This window comes from Equus przewalskii, chromosome X (assembly GCF_037783145.1).
Source record: "Equus przewalskii isolate Varuska chromosome X, EquPr2, whole genome shotgun sequence".
NCBI lineage: Eukaryota > Metazoa > Chordata > Mammalia > Perissodactyla > Equidae > Equus > Equus przewalskii.
In genome coordinates, this window is record NC_091863.1 from 100379010 (window position 1) to 100402119 (window position 23110).

General features: G+C 35.2%; 1 protein-coding gene across 2 annotated transcripts in view; it reads right to left on the reverse strand.

Annotated features, from left to right (window-relative positions):
• TENM1 (teneurin transmembrane protein 1) overlaps window positions 1–23110 on the reverse strand; it is a 735430-nt gene that overhangs the window by 429661 nt on the left and 282659 nt on the right. For both annotated transcript variants that reach the window (XM_070604355.1, XM_070604354.1), the window contains exon 5: window positions 22825–22881. In XM_070604355.1, the coding sequence (XP_070460456.1) occupies window positions 22825–22881 (57 nt within the window). The remainder of the gene's footprint in view (window positions 1–22824; window positions 22882–23110) is intronic.

Below are 23110 nucleotides of genomic sequence, written 5' to 3' on the forward strand. Positions count from 1 at the left end.
CTCTCACTCTTCAAATCATTCTGACTTTTCCTTCTGCCATCAGCTACTCTGTGCTTTTAAAGGACTCATGTAATTAGGTTAGGCCCACGCAGGCAATCTCCCAATCTTAAAGTCAACTGATTAGTAATCTTAATTACATCTGCAAAATCACTTTGCCACGTAACCTAATGTAATCACAGGAGGGACATCAGGGAGTGGAAATCATAGGAATCATCATAGAATTCTGCCTACCAAACATTTAGTATATTTTGTGATGCAATCTGAAAATTTCATTCTTGTAGTAGATGTGTATTCATTAGGATTAAGTTCAGTTCTAAGTGAAAGAAATTTATTTCTTAAATAAGATAGAAGTTTATTTCTCTCTCATGTAAATATATGGATAGATGATTTAGGGTTGGCATGGCAGCTTCACAGTCACTAAATCATAAGTGACCCACGTTCCTTCTGTTTTATGTTCTGCCATCTTCAACACATAGTTTCCATCTGTGGTCCACAATGACTGATATAGCACCATTAATAACAAATGCATTGCAGCCAGTGGAAAGGAGAAAAGAGGAGAGGAAAATACTCATCATCTTTAAAAATGTTTCCGAGAAGTTGTATTCCTTTCTTCTTAAATTCCATCAGCCAGAACTTAGTCACACGACCAAACCTAGATGTAAAAGCCCCTGAAAGATTAAAGTCTGTCTATTCTGGTGGCCAAAAGCACAGCTGACATTTGTGAGTTCATTATCAAGTAAGAAGGGTAGATTAGATATTGAAAAACTCTCTGTCTCTGCCACAGTGTTTAGCTCATTAACAATTATTAATATGGCAGCTTTTTGTGCTCCATTATGTCATATTTTATGTTTTCTATATATTTTATTGTTTTTTCTCTTAAATAACATGGTATATATTTTCTCTGTTTATTGTATTATATGTGCATATTTCTTCTGATAATGTAGAAGCATTGTACTCTGTTTTTAGTTCTACTAGTACCCACTAATGGTTATTTTTATAGTTATAAATTTATGGAATGTTATATACATATATCTACATTTATAAAATATCCTATATTTTTGTAGCCAGTATCCAGAGCTGGTATTAGAGAGAAGTAAGGGAGGTTCCTGGAATACCGAATTTAAGAAGGCATTCACTCTTTTGTGTAAGTGTAGTGTTGGCACTTGAAGTTGAATACTGCCTTAAATCTAGACCCCTTGCTTGCCTCACGTTTCATGAGTTCTGTTTTTACCCTGAGGACTTTCCAGGCATTGATTCACCACCTTCTAGTGTTGAAGGTTATTGTGAAGTAGTCTCAGGGCACCCTGATATATACCGAATTGTTCTGTCTGAATGTGTTAAAGATTCCTGAAGTCCATTCACTTTACCAGGGTGTGTCTCAATGTTGATGACCCATTTAACACTTTTCCTGGGAAATACTGTACTTTTTCAACCTATGAATGCAACTCGTTTAATTTATAGAATGTTTTCTTGAATTGCATCTTTGAATATTTTTTGAGTTTTTTTGGTTTGATTCTCTTCTTTGGGAATAATATTTGCAGTTAAATTGGATCTCTTTTGCCCATCTTACATAGATTTGATTTTCTTTCTATTCCCTTAATATTATTTGTTTATTCAATTATTTTCCTTTGCTTTTCTCTGTCCTGTTCTTCATGTGTCTTACTGTATTTTCAGCAGTATCTGTACTCTTTTGTGTTGCTACCAATGTTTGCTTCATTTTCATGAGTTTTTTCTCTTTTGTTACTTCCTAAACTCTACTGTCTCACATTTTATCCCTTTATATTGTTTCATTATAACTGCATCACTCTCCTTTGAGCTCTCTGGTTTATATCCCATGTCCTCTCATGGCAATATGTTTTGTTCCACTTTTTTCTATTTGGGGGCAACATTTCTTTGATGAGTACTTATCTGCCATTTATTTTTTTTATTTATTTCCTTATTTTTATTGTAGTTTCTTTGTATAGATTCTGTTCTGGTTCCATCTGGATTACTACTCATCTTTGAATGAGGTTAGTTCTTCCTAGACCAGCTATCAGTGGTAGGCTCATGGAGGGGACAAACCAATGCACTGTTCTGACCAACAGGAATTCTCCCTGGTTCAGAGTGGAGTTCCTTTGGATACAGTGTGTGTGTGTGTGTGTGTGTGTGAGAGAGAGAGAGAGAGACAGAGACAGAGACAGAGACAGAGACAAAGGCAGAGAGAAAGCTATTTTGGTTTTTATTTATCTCCAGTCAATGAATATTGGAAGCTGTAGGGCTACTCAAAATTCAATCTCTCTCCTCTACCATTCCTCAAAATGATTACTGTAAAGGTGATATATGTATGTGTTTCCTTGTTCAGACTTGAATGCCCTTCTGCCCATGGAAGCTTCCACCAGCAGTCTATAGATCCTATTCCCATTTTTCTAAATAAAGGATTGTTGGTTTATTTCACAGTGTGAGCTGATTACTTTGGGGAAGTATGCTCTGCTTTGTCTGAAAACTAGTCATCTCGAGGCATCTCCCTACACTCCTTGATCATTATGGCACTTGGCAGCCTCTATCCATTCATTGTGGTTCAGACATCTGTTTCTCAGTCACCTTGTTGGGTAATTTCAGAGATAAGAAAGGGCAGGGCCAACTTTATTCTGCCATTCTAAAAATGTAAGTCACTTCTAGATTTTCCTTACGCCAAAATGTCTTTCTTCTCTGCCTATGTGACAAATTCCTACTTATCCTTTAAGTTTTAGCTGAATTGTTGCACACTCTGTGAAGCTTTATATGATTTTTTCAAGATAACGTAGGCACTCTTTCCTCTATGTTCTCATTGTATTTTGGCCATAGGTATAGTATAGGACATACTACATTGAGCTGTAATTGTTTGCATATCTGTCTTTCTACTAGTCTGAGTTTTCTAGGGCAGGGTCTTTAATTTCCACCACTTGCTTGACAAATAGTAAGTGTTCAGTAAACATTGTTGAATTATTGAATAAATTCCAATACATATTCTGCAATGCCATAAAAGTTGTCTTTCTAAAGCACAAATCTTATCACCCTGGCACATAAATTGGTAGCTCCACATTTTCAAGAGGAAAATATCCAAACTGTTTGCCATGGCATACTAGGCTCTTGCAAACTGGCCCCAAACTACCTTTAAGTATCATCTTTTATCTACGTCTTAGCCAGACTCAATTTCCTGCAATTTCTCGAACACGCCATGCCCTTTAATACCTCTGTGTTCATGCACATTCTGTTCACTCGGCCTGAAATGTCCTTCCTTTTCCTTTCTGCCTGGTAAATTTGTATTCATACTTCAAATATCAACTTCTGTGTGAAGGCTTTTCAGATTTCCCTAGTTTGTTATTTCATTCTCTATGTTTTCATTGCATGCATTTTCCATATATCTTTATTATAAAACTCACTAAATTGCACCATAATTGTTTATTTATCTACTTCCCTATGCTACTCACTGATTGTGAACTTCTCAAGCTCAGGGAAAATATCTAATTATTCATTTTTGGGTCCTCAGTCCTTAGCACATGATAGGTGCTTCAGAAATGCCTGTTGAATAAATTCTAGCATTAAAATAAACTGTAATAAATGCCAACAAATATTTTCATTTTAAATTTTCAAAAGTACTTTTTTCTACTTATATCTTCCAGACACTTCAAATGACTTTACTCACTGAATAAATTTTGGACATAAATAATGACTTGCAGAAATCTTTGATGAGCTTGCTCTTATAGAACTCTTCCACTACTTGGCACTTGCCTACTAACTTGAATTTGAGTTTCTCCAAGTGTGGTTTCTTTCAGTAATCTTAACTAATCAATTGGATCGACCAGGCAGTGAACCAATCAAACCTGTGGTGATTGGCTGTCTTGACAATCGGGAAAAAAATATTGATCTTATTCTGGTCAATTGTCCTAGTTGTATAGAGAAGGGCTAATAATGCCATCAGAATTACTTTTATCAGCACCATTAGGTCTAAGTAAGCAAGCTGCTAAGTAGAAGGCCTATGGCCACATTTGTCTTTAATCCTTATCTCTCTCCATACATCTCCCCATATCTCTCCTATAACAGTGCCTTGCTCCCAAAGGAAATTTTAAAATGTTTAACAACTTAAAAAGTCTCACAAAATGGTAATAATGTTTCACACAATATCTGAAGTAAAGTAAATTTATACATCATAGTTAATTATGTTTAAGTCATCAAATTGATTCTTTTCTCTTTTTAACTCACTGGCACATGCAACATGCTGCTAATTATATAGAGAAATATTATCACAATGGCTTGGTCTATAGTAGATTAAGATTGCAATACTTATATTAACAGTTCAATCATATATCTATAATACATTTTCCTCTTTTAGAAAATGTTTTCCAGAAGATGTTTATTTCCTTTCTGAACCAATAAAACTAAATTTAACTGAGTTTCTTACTAAAATTCTTCCTTTTGTAAATATACTCACCATTTCTAACTTAATTTTTTAATCTTTTGGCTAGAGGTACCTGGAAATTTAAACATTTTTGTAGTCTAGATGAGCAATTAAACATATTAAGGCTTCAATTTGGTATGGAGTACATTATGTAGGAAAAAAATATTACTATTTAATATATATACTATCCCCAAAGTGTGTACAAAAGTTTGAGGTTCACTTCTTCATTACTGTAATAATAACTGTAGAGGTATAATGTCAATACAAGACAAAGTTTTGAAAAATACGTGCAATTAATATAAGCAGTAATTTAAATATTGTTCATAATGTAGTATCTTGAGAAATGTTCCTGCCTGGAGCAAGTATTTGGTTTTCTTATGTCCATATCCCTCTTGGGTTAATTAGAAATGTTATTTTATCACATCCAGGTTGGAAAATGTGACATTTAACACAACTGATTTAATTAACAGAAAAAGATGAGCAAATTGCTGACCTAATTTTCCTGCTACACATTACACATATTTGTACTTCACACCTTTCACATGGAATAAGAGTTATATAATGCAACAATTGAAACTCCTAAGAAACTAGAAAGAAACAACATTAAATAATTTTCTTTCAAAAAACAAATTTCCCCTTTCTGGTAAATGGGTAGTAAGTTTGAAGTGAACTAGAAATAGAGCACATCTTAAATAAAACCAACAAGCAAAAGTCCCAAGTTACGAAAATCACAAATTTGGGGGCAGGATACTTATTCATATTCTAATGTGACTGGATTTTCTAAAAGATTACTTTATATCGTGATCTCACACAGCAGGTAAACCTATTAAGTGATTTGCGTATAACGCTTTAGGAACATGCTTCATGCATGTAATGAGAGACACCTGAATTTCAGCATAGCACTTAAAAATCTACATTCTTAAACAAGCTGGCAAGTACTCCAATGTACCATGATAAGGCAGCAGTGCTGTACATTAACATTTATAAAGGCCTATAAACATATTATTGGAGAATGATTTTCTGGAGCAAAACAAAAATTGAACTGACATGGACAGGGAAAGAGCCAGAATGGTGAAGAAGAAGCAGCAGTCTTTTCTCATCCATATCAGGACTGTGCAATAAATTACCCTCTTCTCTCTCATACTGTCAGGAGAAAACGATGTTTAGATTAAACCTCGCTAAGGCCTAAAAGGAGAATTTGTCAGAATTTTCCAGTTTACTACCAATGCAGTATTGATTTGCTAGGGCCCTTCTTTCTATTTTATTTACACTAATTCAATCTAGAACAACTGAAACCTAACTTGTTGGAAAGCAAGATATTTCTTTATTTTAAGTCTCACAGGCCCAAGGTATAAGGTACAAGAAAATATGTCCAAATTATTCGTTCTGGTTCTTGTGGGCAAAGACCAACCTCTTCTTTGCAGGCAAACTATTATCAGAGAAAACCACTTTTCTGCTGAGATTTACCTTGGGCTAATTTCTTTTTATAAAATTATGGCTCTTAGAAGAATGTGATAAAAAAAAGTTCCAAATGACTGCCCAATTTAGCAGACTCGTGACTCTAGTTCTAGGCAGCTGCTTAGAAACGAGAAGTAAAACAGAAACATCTTGATAAACCTTCTTGTGGCTGAAGCTGATAAAAGATGACAGTATTAGTTTGATGTACAAATGACAGAGCCTAGGGACAAAACTACACTTGAGGGAAAAGAGAAAATTACTATCCAAATCCTTACTACTTCTTATGAAAGTTCTACAAAATAACAGAAAGTACCCTAAAGACCTCGGACTAAAACAAAAGCAGCCAAAGGTTAAAATAATTTATGCACATATGTTGAAGGCAGGTTATAAAAATATATATCAAGCACTTAATCCATGGAGCTACTATTGTCTGTTTCCCTTCCTTTCCTCTCTTTCAATTTTGTGGTTGTTTTGTTTTGTTCAGGTTTGTCATGTTTTTCCTTCCTGAGGTACCTCAGTATCAGCTGTGGCACTGTTTGACACCAGTAAGTCTGGGAGGACTGGTGAAAATGTCATGAGTTGATGGGTTTATGACTCATTCAAGGCTGAAATGTGGAACTTTCATTTCCCACTCTTTTTTCAACTTTTGCAGACATTTCCTCAAACTCTGACATGACTCAAGATTAGTAAAATCTCACTTTAACATCTTGTACTTTTTAATCCCAGTATTCCTTTCGGCTTGACTGTCCTGTAGACTTACATTTCTTGACCATTTTGAGTGGGTTGATTGATCAATTCTAATTGGAATGCTTTTTTTAAAAAAATCAATTTATGCGTTATTTGATAGAACAAGGTGGTATCTCCATAAACAAAAGGTTTAATAGTTTCCACTGGAATGACCAGAAAATTCAGTCAAACAACATATCAATTTAGGCAACATCAAATGAATCAAGATATTTGACAATTTTGATTGACTTGCTTATTTTCATAAATCATTCAAAAAGATACATGTATGTGCATATTTATTTATTTATGAACACTCAATCAATTGGTGTTTGCTATTTCTTAGTCTAAAAACGAACTATGCTAACTATAAAGTTATCCTACAATGCTTACTTGACTCATAGTCTAAATGTGATTGAATATGGTTATGTCTATATGCATTGATTTGGCATATCACTCGCAGCTGTATTTCCATGCACAAATTAGCTCAAATATTTTACCTATAAAAACCAGTACAGTCATCACAAACTGAAACTAAACAAATCCAGGCAAGCAGAAAATAGGTCTGACTGATTCAACTATTAAAATAGGAGTTTAAAAACCACTGATTTTAATGAGCTGATTGACCAAATCATTCAGAAACCAAACTGGTTTACACATACAACTGCCCTAAAACATCAATTATGCAAGAAATAGTTGAAATGAATAAAAAACAGTTATTCAGTTCTGTGTAAAGACATAGCCAAAAGATATATGCCAGGAATTACATATCTATATTTATTTATTCATTCAAAAATATTTATTGAATACCTAATAAGTGTTCAAAACTATTCTAGGAGCTTTAAAGACTTCAGTGAACACAACAGACAGGGATCCAAGCCCTTGTGGAACTTATAATTCTGATAGGAGGAAAAAGACAATAAACTATAATCACAGAATAGAAGTAAATTGTATACAAGATGATACAAGCTATAGACAAAAAAGAAGAGGCAGAGCAGGGTAAAGGATATTGGCAGTTTGGGGTTGGGGGTAAAAGTTGCAATATTATATGGTTTGGGTCAGAGTAGACGTCATTTAGAAGGAGACATATGAACAATGACTTGAGGAGATATGAGAATTAAACATTCAATATCTGGAGGAAGAGAGTTCCAAGCAGAGGAATCAGCTAGAGCAAAGTTTCCAAAGCAAAAGTGTGCTGAAGATTTTTTTGGAGATTGACAAAGATGTCAGTGTGGTTGAAGCAGAGCTAACAAGGGGAAATGTAGAAGGAGGTGAGGTCAAAGAGATATCAGGGAGCTGGATCATGCATGGAGGGCATTTCAGACCACTGTAAATATTTCATCCTGAGTGAAATGAGAAGCCATTGCAACATTTTTTAGCAGAATAGACTTATACTTTAAAAGGATCACTCTGGGACACAGGAAGACCTCTTGGGAGGCTGCTGAATTAATCCAGGTGAGAGATGATGGTGGCTTGGACAAGAGTGGGGTTGGTAGTAAAGCAACAGTGTCTGCTGATAGAGGGGATGCAAGGTATGAGAGCAAGAGAGGTTTCAGGATGACTCCAAGGCTTTTGGCCTGGGAAAGCGGTAGGATGGAATTTCCATCAACTGAAATGCGGAAGTCTGCAAGTGGGGAAAGTTTGGGGTACAGGGAAGACTAGGAGCTCAGTTTTGGAGAAGTTAAATTTAAGATACCCATTAGACCTGAGTGAAATTATCAAGTAAGTTCTTGTAAATGGATGTTGGAAGGGGGGTCCTGGCAGAGAAGTAAATTTGGGACTCATCAGTATATTAGATTGTGTTTTAAGCTTCAAAACCGTATGAGATCACTGAGTTAGATAGTGTAAATGGAGAAGACTTTAGAACAAAGATTGAGCACTGGGACTCTCCAACATTAAAAGGTCAGAGAGAAGAGGAAGAATCAACAAATAAGATAGAGAAGTGACCACTGAGATAAGAAGAAAACTAAGAGCTTGGTAACCCAGAAGCCATGTGAAGAAAGCGTAGGGAACTCACAATTGGTCAGGGAATGGGCTCCTCCCTTATTTTTATACTTCTTTTGTTTTGGTCTTTGTTTAGCAGTGATAACCCAGATTTATAAAACATGTAGTAGAAGGGAAATCTTTGGAGTATTTCACAAGGCTGGCAATTTCTCATAGTAAAAGTTATTAAATCTTTACGCTGAAGACTTGTGCAGGCCACACATCTCTCTAGCTGCAGAATTATTTCAGCAAATATAAACTTGCCAAGGAACAATGAAAATAAAAGGTAAGTTATCTCGTTTTGCACTTACAAATATCAAAATAAAGTAAAATTATTTGAGCATAAATTTCCAGATGATAGTACCCACAAAACTGAAAAAAGAACATTAAAAATATGGACTTTGAGGGGCTGGCCCCATGGCCGAGTGGTTAAGCTTGCATGTTCTGCTTCAGTGGCCCTGGGTTCACTGGATTGGTTCCTGGGTGTGGAACTCCACACTGAGCATCAAGCCATGCTGTGGCAGCGTCCCACATAGAAGAGCTAGAATGACCTACAACTAGGATATACAGCTATGTACTGGGACTTTGGGGAGAAAAAAAAGAGGAAGATGGGCAACGGATGTCAGCTCAGGGCCAATCTTCCTCACCAAAAAGCATTAAAAAAAGTATGGACTTTGGCAAATAAGAAAATGCTATTTAAAATCAACCCCTTAGCATAATAGTCATTTGTTCATGGAAACAGAATTATGTGTACACTGCTGAAATTGTTAAGTGGCAAATACGTGTTTTTGGTTTCAAAGGAAAATAGCATGGTATATATCACATGAAAGGTTTGAAATTCGCAGCTGTCTTTTTGTTTTACAACTGCTAATTTTGGCAGACCACTTTGAAACATAAAACTGCTGGTTCACTGGGTAACAATACTTCCATGCCTTGCTTCCTCTGTAAGACAGAAACTTGATCTCCAAACATAGCTTTTTCAAGTAAACAAAAGAGTATGTCTCTTCCACATATGGACCTCTAATTTCATGACAACAATCAGAATGAGCAGGTGACAATAGTAATGTAAGGAGCAAGATATTACCCCCAGCCTAATAGATTTGTTTCTCACTTTATTTTTAGAAGGAACACATACCAGAGAAAAAGCTGTGTTAAAGAAATAAATTAAGAGCTAGACCTGGGGATCACTATACAGGGAATCTTTTACAATCCTGTGCTCTTCTGATTTTTTTTATCAGGGAAGGTTTTTTTTTTTCATTTCTTTTAAAATATTGGAAAGAACTCTGTAAGCAGCAATTGTTGATTATTTCAAAAAGTGGTCTAGAAAGCAAGTGAGTTGGATTCATCCCTCTGTGATACCATTTTCATTTTATTTACTTTTTAATTATATTAAACTAAAAAATGTAACAGCACATAGTACGAAGTTCTAAACCTACAAAAGAGCACACAGGAAAACACGTCTCTCTCCAACTCCTGTCCCACAGTCACCTATTGCCACTCCACAAATGCAATCAGGATTATCCATTTATTTTGAATACTTGCAGAGAAATTCTATGCATAGTCAAGCACATATACATGTAGCTCCATTAAAAATCACACATCAAGTGTAGTGCACTGGACATCATGGTTTTTAAACTGTGGGTGGTTGTGACCTATTCGTAGGTTATGAAATAAATTTACTGGATCACAATTAACATTACAAAGACAAAAAATAAGAGAAGAAAAAATGTCACAGTTTGTTGTTCATAGTAAGGGTTGGTATTGTCTTGTGAAATTTTTGTTTCTAGTTTTTATTTTTATTAATAGATTCTTTGTGAACTGGGTCAAAATGTAAAATGTCTGTCTTACTCTAGGTCACAGACAAGCCACTGCTATACACAATAATTCAACCCTGTGGTTTTTGTTTAATGATGTATATTGAAGATTGTTCCACTTCAATACATACAGAATTGTCTCATTTTGTTTGTGCTAAATATATTTTAAAAGATTTCAGACATCCACAAGAGGGATGAAGAGCAATATTATAAACACCGTGTACCCCCATCACCCAGTTTAAGAAATTATTATAAATGAATAAGTATAAAAATAAATGTAGTGTCAATAGAGTTGAAATCCACCTTGCAAATCCTCCTAAGCCATTCTACTTCTCCTCCTACCACTTACAGATGGTTCTCCACTTATGATGGTTTGACTTATGATTTTTCAACTTTACGATGGTGCAAAAGCGATATGCATTCAGTAGAAACAGCACTTTGAATTTTGAAGTTTGATCTTTTCCCAAGTTATCAATATGTTGTATGATACTCTCTTGTGATGCTGGGCAGTAGCAGTAAGCCACAGCTCCCAGCCAGTCATGCGATCCCGAGGTTTAATCAACGGATACACTGACAACCATTCTGTACCCCTACAACCATTCTGTTTTTCACTTTCAGTACAGTATTCAATAAATTACATGAGATGTTCAACACTTTACTATAAAATAGGCTTTGTGTTAGATGATTTTGCCTAACTGCAGTCTAATGTAAGTGTTCTGAGCATGTTTAAGGTAGGCAAGGCCAACCCGCGCTGTTCGATAAGTTAGATGTATTACAGGCATTTTCAACTTAGAATATTTTCAATTTACAATGGGTTTATTGAGACGTAACACCATCGTAAGTACAGGAAGATCTATATGTCTTATTCTTTGTAAGGCTGCAGAGTATTCCATGGCATAACTGTACCATAAATTATTCCATAATTTAGCCTCTTATTGATGAACATTGTGATTTTTATCCCCGACTTTTTGATCTTTCAAACAATGCTAATGTGAACATCCTCATACATAGCCCTGCGTACTCATTCCATATCTGTAGGATAAATTCCAAGAAGCGAAACTGCTGAGTCAAAAGAGGTATATTTTTTGCTAGATATGCTAAATTTCCTTTCATAGACTGTATGTATTTATACTCCTATAACCAACATTTCATACACATTTGTTAACAAAGTATATTATCAAATTGTTATTACTGCCATTGTGATAGGTGACAAATAATAACTTATAGTCCTATTACGCATTTCTCTTAGGAATGAGGTTAACATTTTTCATATGTTCATGAGCCATTCTCATTTCCTTTTCTATGGCCTATATCCATTTTTTTCCATTTTGCTGTTGGGGCTTTTTTTCTTGTTGACTATAAGTACTCTTTACATAAGAGGAAATTAACCCTTTGTCTCTGGATGCTACAAATATAGCATGACGACATTTTTGTTTATGGCTTCTATTTTTTTGTGCTATATCTAGAAAAGCTTTTCCTATTCTAGGGATAGGAAAAAGTTCTCTTGTATTTCCTGCTAGCATTTATTTTCATATTTAAATTTTGATTCAACTAGAATTTATTTTGGTGTAGGGAGTGAGGTAGAGAACCAGTTTTATTGTTTTCTAGATGGCTACCCAATTGTCTCAACATCATTTTTAAACAATTCATGTTTTCCCTATTAATCTAAAATGCCATCATTATCGTATACTATATTCTCATTTGTATTTGTATCCATTTTCAGACTTCCTCTTCCATTAGAACACTTTATTTACTCATATACTAGCAGCACAGTAGTTTAATTAAAATGAACTTAAATATATTTTTAACATCTGGCAAACTTACTATCACAACATTATATTTTTTATCAAATATTTTCAAAGTGTTCTTACATGTTTACTTTTTTTCCATTTGAACATTAGAGCCACTAAGTCAGGGTTATTATAAGGCCAATTGACATTTTTACTGGAGGCATGTTAAAATTATAAATTAATTTAGGGAGAATTTTATGATACTGAGACTCATCATCCAATGACAGGGTATGGCTTTCTGTTTATTTCTGTTTTCTTCTATGTTCCTCAATAGCATTGTAGTCTGTGTGTATGCGTGTGTGTGTGTGTGCAGGTGTGTGTGTCTTGCTCTTTTTACTGGTTTATTCCTAGGCATTTTGATTGTCATTGTTGCTACGGGAAAAGTAATAAATTATTCAACTCTGTTTTCTGATTGGTTGTGGTTTGTACGGAGGAAAACTATTAATTTGTGTGCTAATGTTGTACCAAATTAATTTACTAAATTCTTGTCGTTTGTATTAATTTATTGTTAGGTTTTCTTAGATTTTTTTAGATACACAATTATATAACCTGCAAATAACGTTACCTCATTGTTTCTAATTTTATTCCTCTTATTTCTTTCTCTTTTCTAAAGGCGACGGTTGCCACCTTCATAATAAGCTTAAAGTAGTTGGTGAACGTGGACATACTTGTTGGGTTCTTGACTCTAATAGAAATCCTTCTAGTGCATCCTCACTTAGAATAAAACTGGATTTTGTGATTTTACATACTCTCATGCTAAGGAACTAGGTATATTTTTAATTAAGATTCTCTATCAAAAATTGATGAGTGGCAGTATAGTGGATAAATGCAAGGATATGGAGTCAGACTGCCTAGGTCTAGAATCCTGGCTTTGCCACTTACTAGCTAAATGACTTTACTTATCCTCATTGAGCCTCAGTTTCTATATTTGTAAATAGGGATATTATTAGTACCTAAGACATAGACTGGTTATGAGAATTAAACTCATTAATATCTGTAAAATATTTAAAATAGTGTCTGGCAGAGAGTAAACACTGTGTGTTTGTTAAATACAACATTGGGTTTTATCAAATGCCTTTTTAGCATCTCTGCAATTTTTCATATGGTTTATCTATATTTATCTATTCACACAGTAAATTAGAGTAACAGAACTCCTAATATTGAACCGTCTTTGCATTCCTAATACAAATTGCACTTAGTTGTTGCGTATCATTCTTTTATTGCCAGACCACTTTTGTCAGTATTTTAGTTAAGAATTTTGCATTAGTATTCACAAGTACAATTGGTTTATAGATTTATTCTGTGATTTCACTTTCTGCTTTAGATCTCAATGCTTTTCTTGCTTCCAAATGATTAAAAAGTATTTGGAAGCTTTCACTTTTGTTATGCTTTGAAAGCATTTAAGTAGCATTGAAATGATGTATTCCTTAAAGTTTTGGCAGATTTTACCTATGAAACTGTCTAATACTTTTCTTGTTTGGATACTTCTTCGGCAATTTTATTTCTATTATATAAATTAGAGAATTTAGATTTTCTTTATCTTTTGAGACCAGTTTTGGTCAATTATATTTTTATTATAAGATTATTCTGTCCAGGTTTTAAAGTGTATCTTAAAAGAGATGCACAAAGTAGTCTCTTGTGAGTCATTCGATTTCCTCTTTATCTGTAGTCATTTTGACATGCTTATTTCTTATCTTCTCTCCTTTTCTTGATTGTGTTATATATATTATTGCCTTCCCCCTAGAATTGGCTCTTGGATTTATCTATTAACTCTAGATTTTTTATGATACACATTTCAAAAATCAGTTCAATTAAAAATGAGGAAATGTCATTACGAAAAAGAGATGATAAAAGGTTCAATTCCTGAATCAATAAATAATATGTAATGCTTAGCACAGTTATGTTTTTTTACATTTCATTGAAAAAATTGCAAAAAGTATTTTAAAGTAAATCATCTAGGACTAGTGAGGGAATACTGAAATGGCTACTCTCATGCTATGCTAACGAGAGAGTATGAATTCAGAAATAATTTGATAATATATATCTTGAGCCCTAATGTAAAAATTATTGAATTTGGTAATTTTATTTGTAGAAATCTACTGTAAGGAAGAAATAAGAAATGAACCAAAGCTTTGACCACAAAGAAGTCTAATGTAGCATTTTTATAGTAGCAAAATACTGCAAATGTTAATATCCAAAAATAGGGCATAGTTAATTAAGTTATAGTACATCTACTTAACTAATATATTTAAAATACTGTTTAATAAAGACATGGTACCATGGAACATGCTTATGTTTTAATTCAAGTAAAATATCACGTTGCATGGATCCTTAAAAAGTAACACAATGAATTCACTAGAAAATGCGACTAATATTTTATTTGGGCCTGGGACCTTGAGGTTTTCTTTCTCTTACTTTTCAGTAATTTCCCAATTTTCTTTATCAATCTTTTTGCTAAAAAGTATTACTTTCAAAAAAGCTCACTAAAGAACAGTCAACTTGCTTCTGAAATAGCCATCGTGATTTCCCTTTTCTCTAAAGTTATTATTCCAAAAAATAAACTAGGACGTACATTAATAAAACCCTCACCTGCATGCATATAAATTGTGGCTAGATTGCATTCCACTTCACATACACACACACAAAATTAACTCTGACCAGTAATCTCACAGATATCTATCAATAGTTAAAAGATGGACAGTGAAGGAAACATGAATGACTTAACATAAACCCACGCCCAAACCCAGAAAAGAACTATCAAAGGCACATGTCCTGACTATGGCAACTGGAGCATCATTTTCTAATTCAGAAGACAGTATTATTTTATTTCTAGTGAATATAGGTTCATTCATAGTTTTTCTTACATTTTCTAAACTCCTTTTAAAGAAATCTATTGATAAGCTACCTCTATAAGCACATTAACTCTTTTTGGCTACATTCACACTACTTAACGTACTAAAGAAATAAGTGACTAAACAATACATTCAGATCAATTATGAAGATTAACCTAAATAATTCTAATATTTTTTGTTGCCTACATTATTTATACTGTAACTTCTACATTCAAGCTTGTTTTCACATAAACATATCTATGATGCAGAATACCATACATTTATTATTATTATTATTATTATTATTATTTAAAGATTTTATTTTTCCTTTTTCTTCCCAAAGCCCGCCGGTACATAGTCGTATATTTTTAGTTGTGAATCCTTCGAGTTGTGGCATGTGGGATGATGCATCAGCATGGCCTGATGAGCGGTGCCATGTCTGCGCCCAGAATCCGAACCAGTGAAACCCTGGGCCACCGAAGAGGAACGTGCGAACTTGACCACTCGGCCACAAGGCTGGCCCCTAGATTTATTATTTTTTTGTATATACTTATATTCTATTTTAAAATTAACATAAATTTTCAGTTTACTTTTATAATTGGGGGCCATATAATATTTTTAACAATTATATCTATATCTATATCTAGCTATCTACCTATCTTCTATCTTTCTATCATTTCCATATACTTCCATAAGCCATAAAATATAGATGGTTAAATTTGACCACTTAAAATTATACAGCTCTATATCTACACACACAGAGACACATCTTATGAACTTATTTCAAAAGGCAAATGACAAACTAGGATAAATGCATAATATGTGACCAAGGCTTTTTTTACCATTAACATATGAAGTGTTCTTGAAAATTAATAAGAAATATGAAAATTCAAGTAGAAAAATGGGTGAAGGATGTCAACAGGCAATTCAGAGAAAAAGAAATGCAAGTGGTCATTAACATATAAAAAGATGTCCAAGCTCACTCGTGAATAAATTGTGAAATAATAGCACAAAAAGTACCATATTTCATCTAGTAGACTGGGTATTAGAAACCTTTTTCATCATTGCCAGTGTTGATAAGGATATGAGAAAACAGGTGCATTAGTAGGAAGCTAAATAGATTGTTTAACAGGGAAACTTCATAATATGTCTAAAAATGTTAAATGTACATACGCTTGGCCCATCATTTCTACTCTAACAGGTGTGCAAAAAGATGTGTACAAAGATGTTAAGTGCAGTACTGTTTTTAATATCAAAGCACTGGAAACCAAGATGTCCACCAACAGGGGACTGACTAAATAAAAAATGATACATACGGAAAAAGAACACTAGACAGCCATCGAAAGGAATGAGGCAGATCTATACTGCAAATATGGGAAAATATCCAACATATAATATTAACTCTAAAAACGTTATTGGACTTTCTACAGTATGTTATCCAATTTGTACACGTATAGAACATTTGGAAAAAGATACATAACACAGTGTTAATGCTGGCTGTCTCTCAAGAGTGGCACCTGAAATGCAAGAGGGAGAAGGATTTTTCACTTTAAATCTGTTTTTATTGTTTTAATTTTTAAACCATCAGCTGATCTTACGTCAATACTAAAAAAAAAATACTAGTTAAAATTAGCTACAAAAAATATGAACTTGTTATATCTAACTTTATAATGGCTTGAATTTCAATATCATCAAAATTGTTTTCAATTTTAAGAGTATCACAGTCACCACAGAAGTGCCTCACCCACATATAAAGTAATCCCAATGACTTACCCACTTCCTCTGATCGTGTAACGTCTCCAAAGGAGCCATTACAAAGTCAACTGCACTGTCTTATACACGCCTAATGGGTCCAACAGAGCCATTAGGATGTCAGTTATATGGCAGAGCTCCTGCCAAAGCTATTACCAAGTCATTGCATTGTTTCACACACTTCCTTCGACATTCAAATGGTTCCCAGGGAACTGTTATCATTGCTATGGAAGTGTCCTATATAACTTATACTACCAGGGGAAAACAAAAAAGCAAAGGAAAGAAATGTAAAAAAAACAAACAAATTCCCTCCATTAAATACACACGAATGGCCCCCATGGTCAAATATCAGAAGGAATAACTCCTCATTTGGGTATAGCTACCACATGTCATTCAAGAAACCCAGGTGTCAGGCTAGCCATGTTTTTACAACTCCTGCTGTTTCAATGAAGCAATTTAGGGCCTGAGAATGACATATGCATGGCTATGATGGTTTGGTGTTTATTGGTAGCACATGGTATATTACCAAGTTTCTGTGGTATGCAGTACAGAAGCAATGGGGAGCAGCACTAATGGATTTTTGACTATTATGGGATTGTATCAGATAATCCCTTACCTATAAAGTTCCTGAGCAGAACACAGGCAGCTCAGCTGCCCAACAATCATGGAAATCAACAGTGCTTCTGAGTAGTTGAAACCCCAGTTCTACCTTAAGAGGCTACTACGATCACAAGAGGAAATACAATAGTACAAGTGAACCCTCAGCCAGGTCTGAAGTGTTTCATGGAATTTCCTCTCACAGTCTTCTATACTTAGCAGAATAATATTGTTGGCTACTGAAATGATGTATTATTTAACATAAGACAAGTGCAAGGAATTTTACCCAGTTGAAAACGAGGAGGAAGTAGGCCGGACTCTGCTAGGCTAGAGAGTTTCCTGGGACACCAGATGTTTCAGAAGCCACATTGCATGTCTGGCCAACCCTTGATAAGGAGATACTTCACCCTGTAGCACCTACCCCACAATACATGCAGAATAAATTCTTGCTTAGTGATAAATACCCACAACTAACATTTATTGAATATTTAATATATAACAAGCACACTGTGAAGTGTTATATATCCATTTTCTCTCTTTTTTTTTAAAGATTTTAATTTTTCCTTTTTCTCCCCAAAGCCCCCCAGTACATAGTTGTGTATTCTTCGTTGTGGGTTCTTCTAGTTGTGGCATGTGAGACGCTGCCTCAGCGTGGTCTGATGAGCAGTGCCATGTCCGTGCCCAGGATTCGAACTAACGAAACACTGGGCCGCCTGCAGCGGAGCGTGCGAACTTAACCACTCGGCCACGGGGCCAGCCCCCCATTTTCTCTTTTAACCCTCCCACACACACAAAACTGAAATAGGTAATGTCTCCATTTGACAGATGAGGAAACCGAAGCTTGGAGAGCTTTAGTTACCTGTCCAAGGACACACAGCAGGCCCATGGCAGAACCAGGGCACAAACCTAGGTTTCTCTTATACCACATTCCATGCTCTTAACCACTCATTGTACAGAGAATATGGTTTATTAGATTGCATTAATATAACCATTTTTACATTAATAAATAGTTTCACATGCTTTGTGGTCTCATAGCAAACTGCACATATCTTTATCATAGTACCAACTAAATTGTATTAAAATTAGTTCTGTATTCTGTCTAGTAGACCTCTTTAGGTTATTTGCCCACTTGACTCTGACTGCTCTGCATTGAGAACTGTTCCAAGGATCCAATGGGTGGGCTCCCAGAAAGCAACATTTGTATTACCGACATTATTCCCTGGTTGTAGTTTATGGGACCGGTGGTAGACATCTGATTCAAGCTGGGAAAATTATTCTGTCCCCTTGGAATTCAGAAATGGCATGGAAAAATATCCAGTTAATCTCAACTTCTTTCCTGAACAGAAGAAATATAAACTGGGGAGCTGTATGAAATTTTATGCCTTCCTTGTGGATGGAGATTTAGAGAAAGTCAATCTGCAGAGACAAGACTGAAAGAAATGGATTCAGAAGCAAGAGGCAAAGTCGGGACAATTTTTCTGATCTAGTCCCATCTTGTGGTCTAGCAATACTCTTGCCCTGGTCCCATGAAGCATTCTCATGCCCTTTCAATAAATTTTTTGTTTTTTTAAATCTAGCTCAAGTTGGTTTCTGTTTCCTGCAATAACAATAATAAATAACAATAAACAGTCCTAACTAACAGGGCGTCAATCTCTTTCACTAGACCGTAAATTACTTGAGGCTGGGTCATTGTGTACTGGTCATCTTTTATATATATCCTCACTCTCCGATAAAGAGACTGGAAAAGAGTAGGTGTTCAATAAATATTGTTTGCACAGAAATATCATTATCAACAAAAATATAGCTATAATTTCTTCACGATTTATACTTTATTAAAGATTACAAATGGTTTTTCTCTACCTATTTCTCTCCATTTAGCTTCTTAATAAGCAATTTCATTTTTACTTTTTATAATCCAACTGTTTCATTTAGACCATATGTGAAAAATACATTCTTGGAAATTGATTATTCAAATTTAGCTGCTGATATAGCTTTTCCTCCAGCCTAATGTATAGTCAAGTGTCATTATTGAGAAATACCCTAATCACTGAGGTTGATGCTCAAGTAGGACTGCCAAATCCTTCTAAGAAACGCCCATTGGATCATCTGTCAGAGGCAGAGGTGTGTGTTAGATGACCAGAGGTTTGACCCACTGTAGCAATTCTATCCTTGTAAGATCAGAGAAGATCTACAAAAAAATATCTCTCAGTTTTAATTTTTCCCCTCAGAGCAATGCACATTTCTTTGGTGCCTACTGTGTTCCATATCCAGTGGCTAAGTATCAAGGCTAAAACAGCAAATAAACCAGGCCCTGGCTTCAAACAGCCTCCCGTCTAGTACTTACTAAAAACCATTGCGAGGATAGAAAACACACAAGTATTAGCCTATAATGAACAGTAATGGTTGGGAGTAAGGTGAAATGGGAGTGGAGAAAGGGTAAAACGAGTAAAGCGTTATGATTGTATCAGTGTCCTGCTCACAGGCCTCAGGATGAAGCTAACTTCAGTAAATTTGCATGTTTCCTAATAGACCATTAAGCATCAATAGACAACAAAGGGTTTACTTAGGATAAATTTGAGGGAACGGAAACAAAGTGCATTAGTGTTCTGATTGCCCTGTGAAAGCCAAGAAATCCAGATTCCCTTCTGTTACTTGATGCTCTCCCTTCCCTGTACTACAGGTCTCTCAGTCCAAGTGTTTCAGTACTGAAATTGAGGGTTATTTATTTTAATTCTTCATAGGTTATAGCATGCCAGAGATTTAAATTCAATTAGGGGTAATCAAATAGAGTTTATGAAAGTGAGAAAAAATAAGTATTTTGAAAAGCTTGACCAATTAATGAAATTAAAGAAATAAGTTCTTATAGACATGATTTTGGAAATGTAAGTAGAAAATGCAAGTCATAATCTCCTAGGATGCGTAGAATTGAAAGAGTCTTTGAAATCCCTTCTCAGAATCTTTCTCAACTAAACAATTCACCCAAATTAACAGTTTCCCCATCTTCACTTTTCTCCCACATTTACAAGAATGAAGTTTATATCATCCTAAGCTGGTCCATGACATTATGCCCATTGCCTCATCAATAATCTAAAAATCAGAATGTATAGGATGGCAAAAACAAAATAAAATGTCATTCACACTGAGGCACAGAGATGGGGGGGCATGGAGTCAGAGGTAATTTCTGAAATACATAAACCCTAAAACTTTTAAGCTGCTTCCCTCTTTCAAATATAGTAAATATAAACTCAAATTGGTAAAATAGATGCCCTGCTAGGCTTGCTTTCATACATGGGTGAGGTCATTGGGAAATAAACAGCAACATTTGCACATAAACTTCAGGTTCAATTCATTGAGAATAACTTATTTCTTCAGATTAACATGCTTTTAGAAAAACCATTTACAGTCTCATCTCAACTCAAACCTCCTTTGGGAGAATTTATGGAAATGATGAAGGCAGGTCAGGCCTGATTATCACTTAAAATTTATGGAATCCAAATTAGTAAAATCCTGTTATAGGTCATAAATAAGATTCTAAATTGTATACTCCTTATTTAAAATTAGTAATAGAAGTCAGAGTAAGACTTACAGAACTCTGAGCAGAGAAGACTTGTTTGAGTTCATGTCTTATATTCATAGATAATCTAAGGAAGGGAAAAAATGACTATTTGGAAAACAATCTGTTGTATTTAGTTAACTGGTTTCTCAATTGCTGTTTTACCTCTTCTTGCTATGTAAGATGCAGATAACAATAGAATCTATTTCACAGAGCGGTCATGAGGATGAAATGAGATCAAGACATCAAAAGTGTGTTTGGAAGTTGTGAAGTGCAGATCAATAATAATAGTGAATGTTAATATTTTACTTGTATGTTACAAGTACTATTCGAAACCCTTATGTTCATTAATTCATTCAATCCTCACGAAATCCTACCCACAAAATCCAGTACATATTAACATTATCCTTATTTTATAGACGGTGAAATTCAGGCACAGAAACTTCATGTAACTTTCCCAAGGTCACACAGCTGTGATTTAAACCTAGGCTATCTGGCTCTGCAGTACAAATGTTTAATTACTGTGCGCTACTGCCTCTCAAAAGATGAAGTCATTCTTGGAGGTGCACATTGGGCCAACAGAGGCTTGCAGTTAAGGACTAGTTTAAGGACTAGATTGTAGGTTTTCCTTGGCAGCCCAGCCCAATTTTGTAGTATTTTATCCAGTTCCTAAAATAAACCATAAGCAAAGTAAACCTACACAGAAAAGAAAAGATGCATGTCCTTCACCCCTGAGTCTTCCAACTCTGTCTCGGTCAATAGTGTTACATGGTCAAGCCAGATGGTTGATTAGACTGAAGGTCAAATGAAACTGAACAGCCCCAAATATTCCTGAAAGTCCTTAACACATCCAAGGTGTAGGGCACATTAACACAGTACAGTGGCTCAGCAAGGTAAAAAGTTCTCATGGTGGGGGTGGGGGAGGATAATGTGCATTTTATTATTATTATTTTTGCTGAGGAAGATTAGCCCTGAGCTAACATCTGTTCCAGTCTTCCTCCACTTTATATGTGGGTTCCCACCACAGCATGTCTGACGAGTGGAGTAGGTCCCTGCCCAGGATCTGAACCCGCAAACCCAGGCTGCCGAAGCGGAGTGCACTGAACCTAACCACTACACCAGGGGGCTGGCCCTGATAATGTGCATTTTGATAAAGCTGATTCTAATATATCTTTCCCCTGATATCTTTCCTCCAGCACGCTTCCAATTTCGAGTCATTGCCCTGTGGTCAGATGTGAGGATCCTCCCCCAAAAGTGTTTGATTTTCACCAAAATCATTTATAAATATTGCTTTCAGTATCCGTCTTCAAAGGGACAAAGTCCAATAAGCACAATGAAGGCAAAAATAGAAGGAAAACAATGTCCCCTCACTGAGAAAAGACAGTATAAACACAGGTTTACAGAAAAGAATGAACATTTTCATTTGAAAGTGTTATTTATAATGGATGACACAGATGTAGTGTGATTCTAAAGCCAAGCCAGAGCATCTGAAGGAAAAGACCAAGGCCATTTGCTGAGGCACTGTAAAGTTATGACAGTATCTGAACTATACTAAATTAATGGCTAGAGCCATGCAAAAAATCATAGATAACATAGGAAATCATGAGGCCAAACCCAACTCAACCTGGTTAGCCCCCACGCTAAACCAGCGTTTCCCTATCCCACTTTAAATCTTGTCTTGTCATTCTCCCCAGCTCCTCGCTCACCTCCTCTTCACTATCAACACACACGCATGAAGTTTTCCAGAGGAAAGAAACCAATAAGCTGCCAATGAACTAATCTTTGACAAGTTAATTAACCAGGCCTGTGCGGTGTTTGTCAGAGAGGCAGGGTTCCACTTTGCGCGGTGGGTGTCAAAGATGGGGTGAGGTAAAAATAATGTGTTCAAATATTTGAAAATACTTGCCTTGAGTAGACCCAGCTTGAGCCTCCATGTCACAACAAACAGGAGAGAATTTAAAACCTGTAATATCAAACATATCACTAATTAATCTCTGTCCAAGTCATCTTGGATTCCTCAATCTTCAACCCTTACACTTCATTCAGTAGCATTTTTTTAATAACAAAGTCAATGAAATATGATTCACATACCATAATGTTCACCCACTTAAAGTGTACAATTCAGTGTTTTTTAGCATTTTCACAGAGTTGTGCAACCATCACCACTGTCTAATTCCAGGATAGTTTCATTA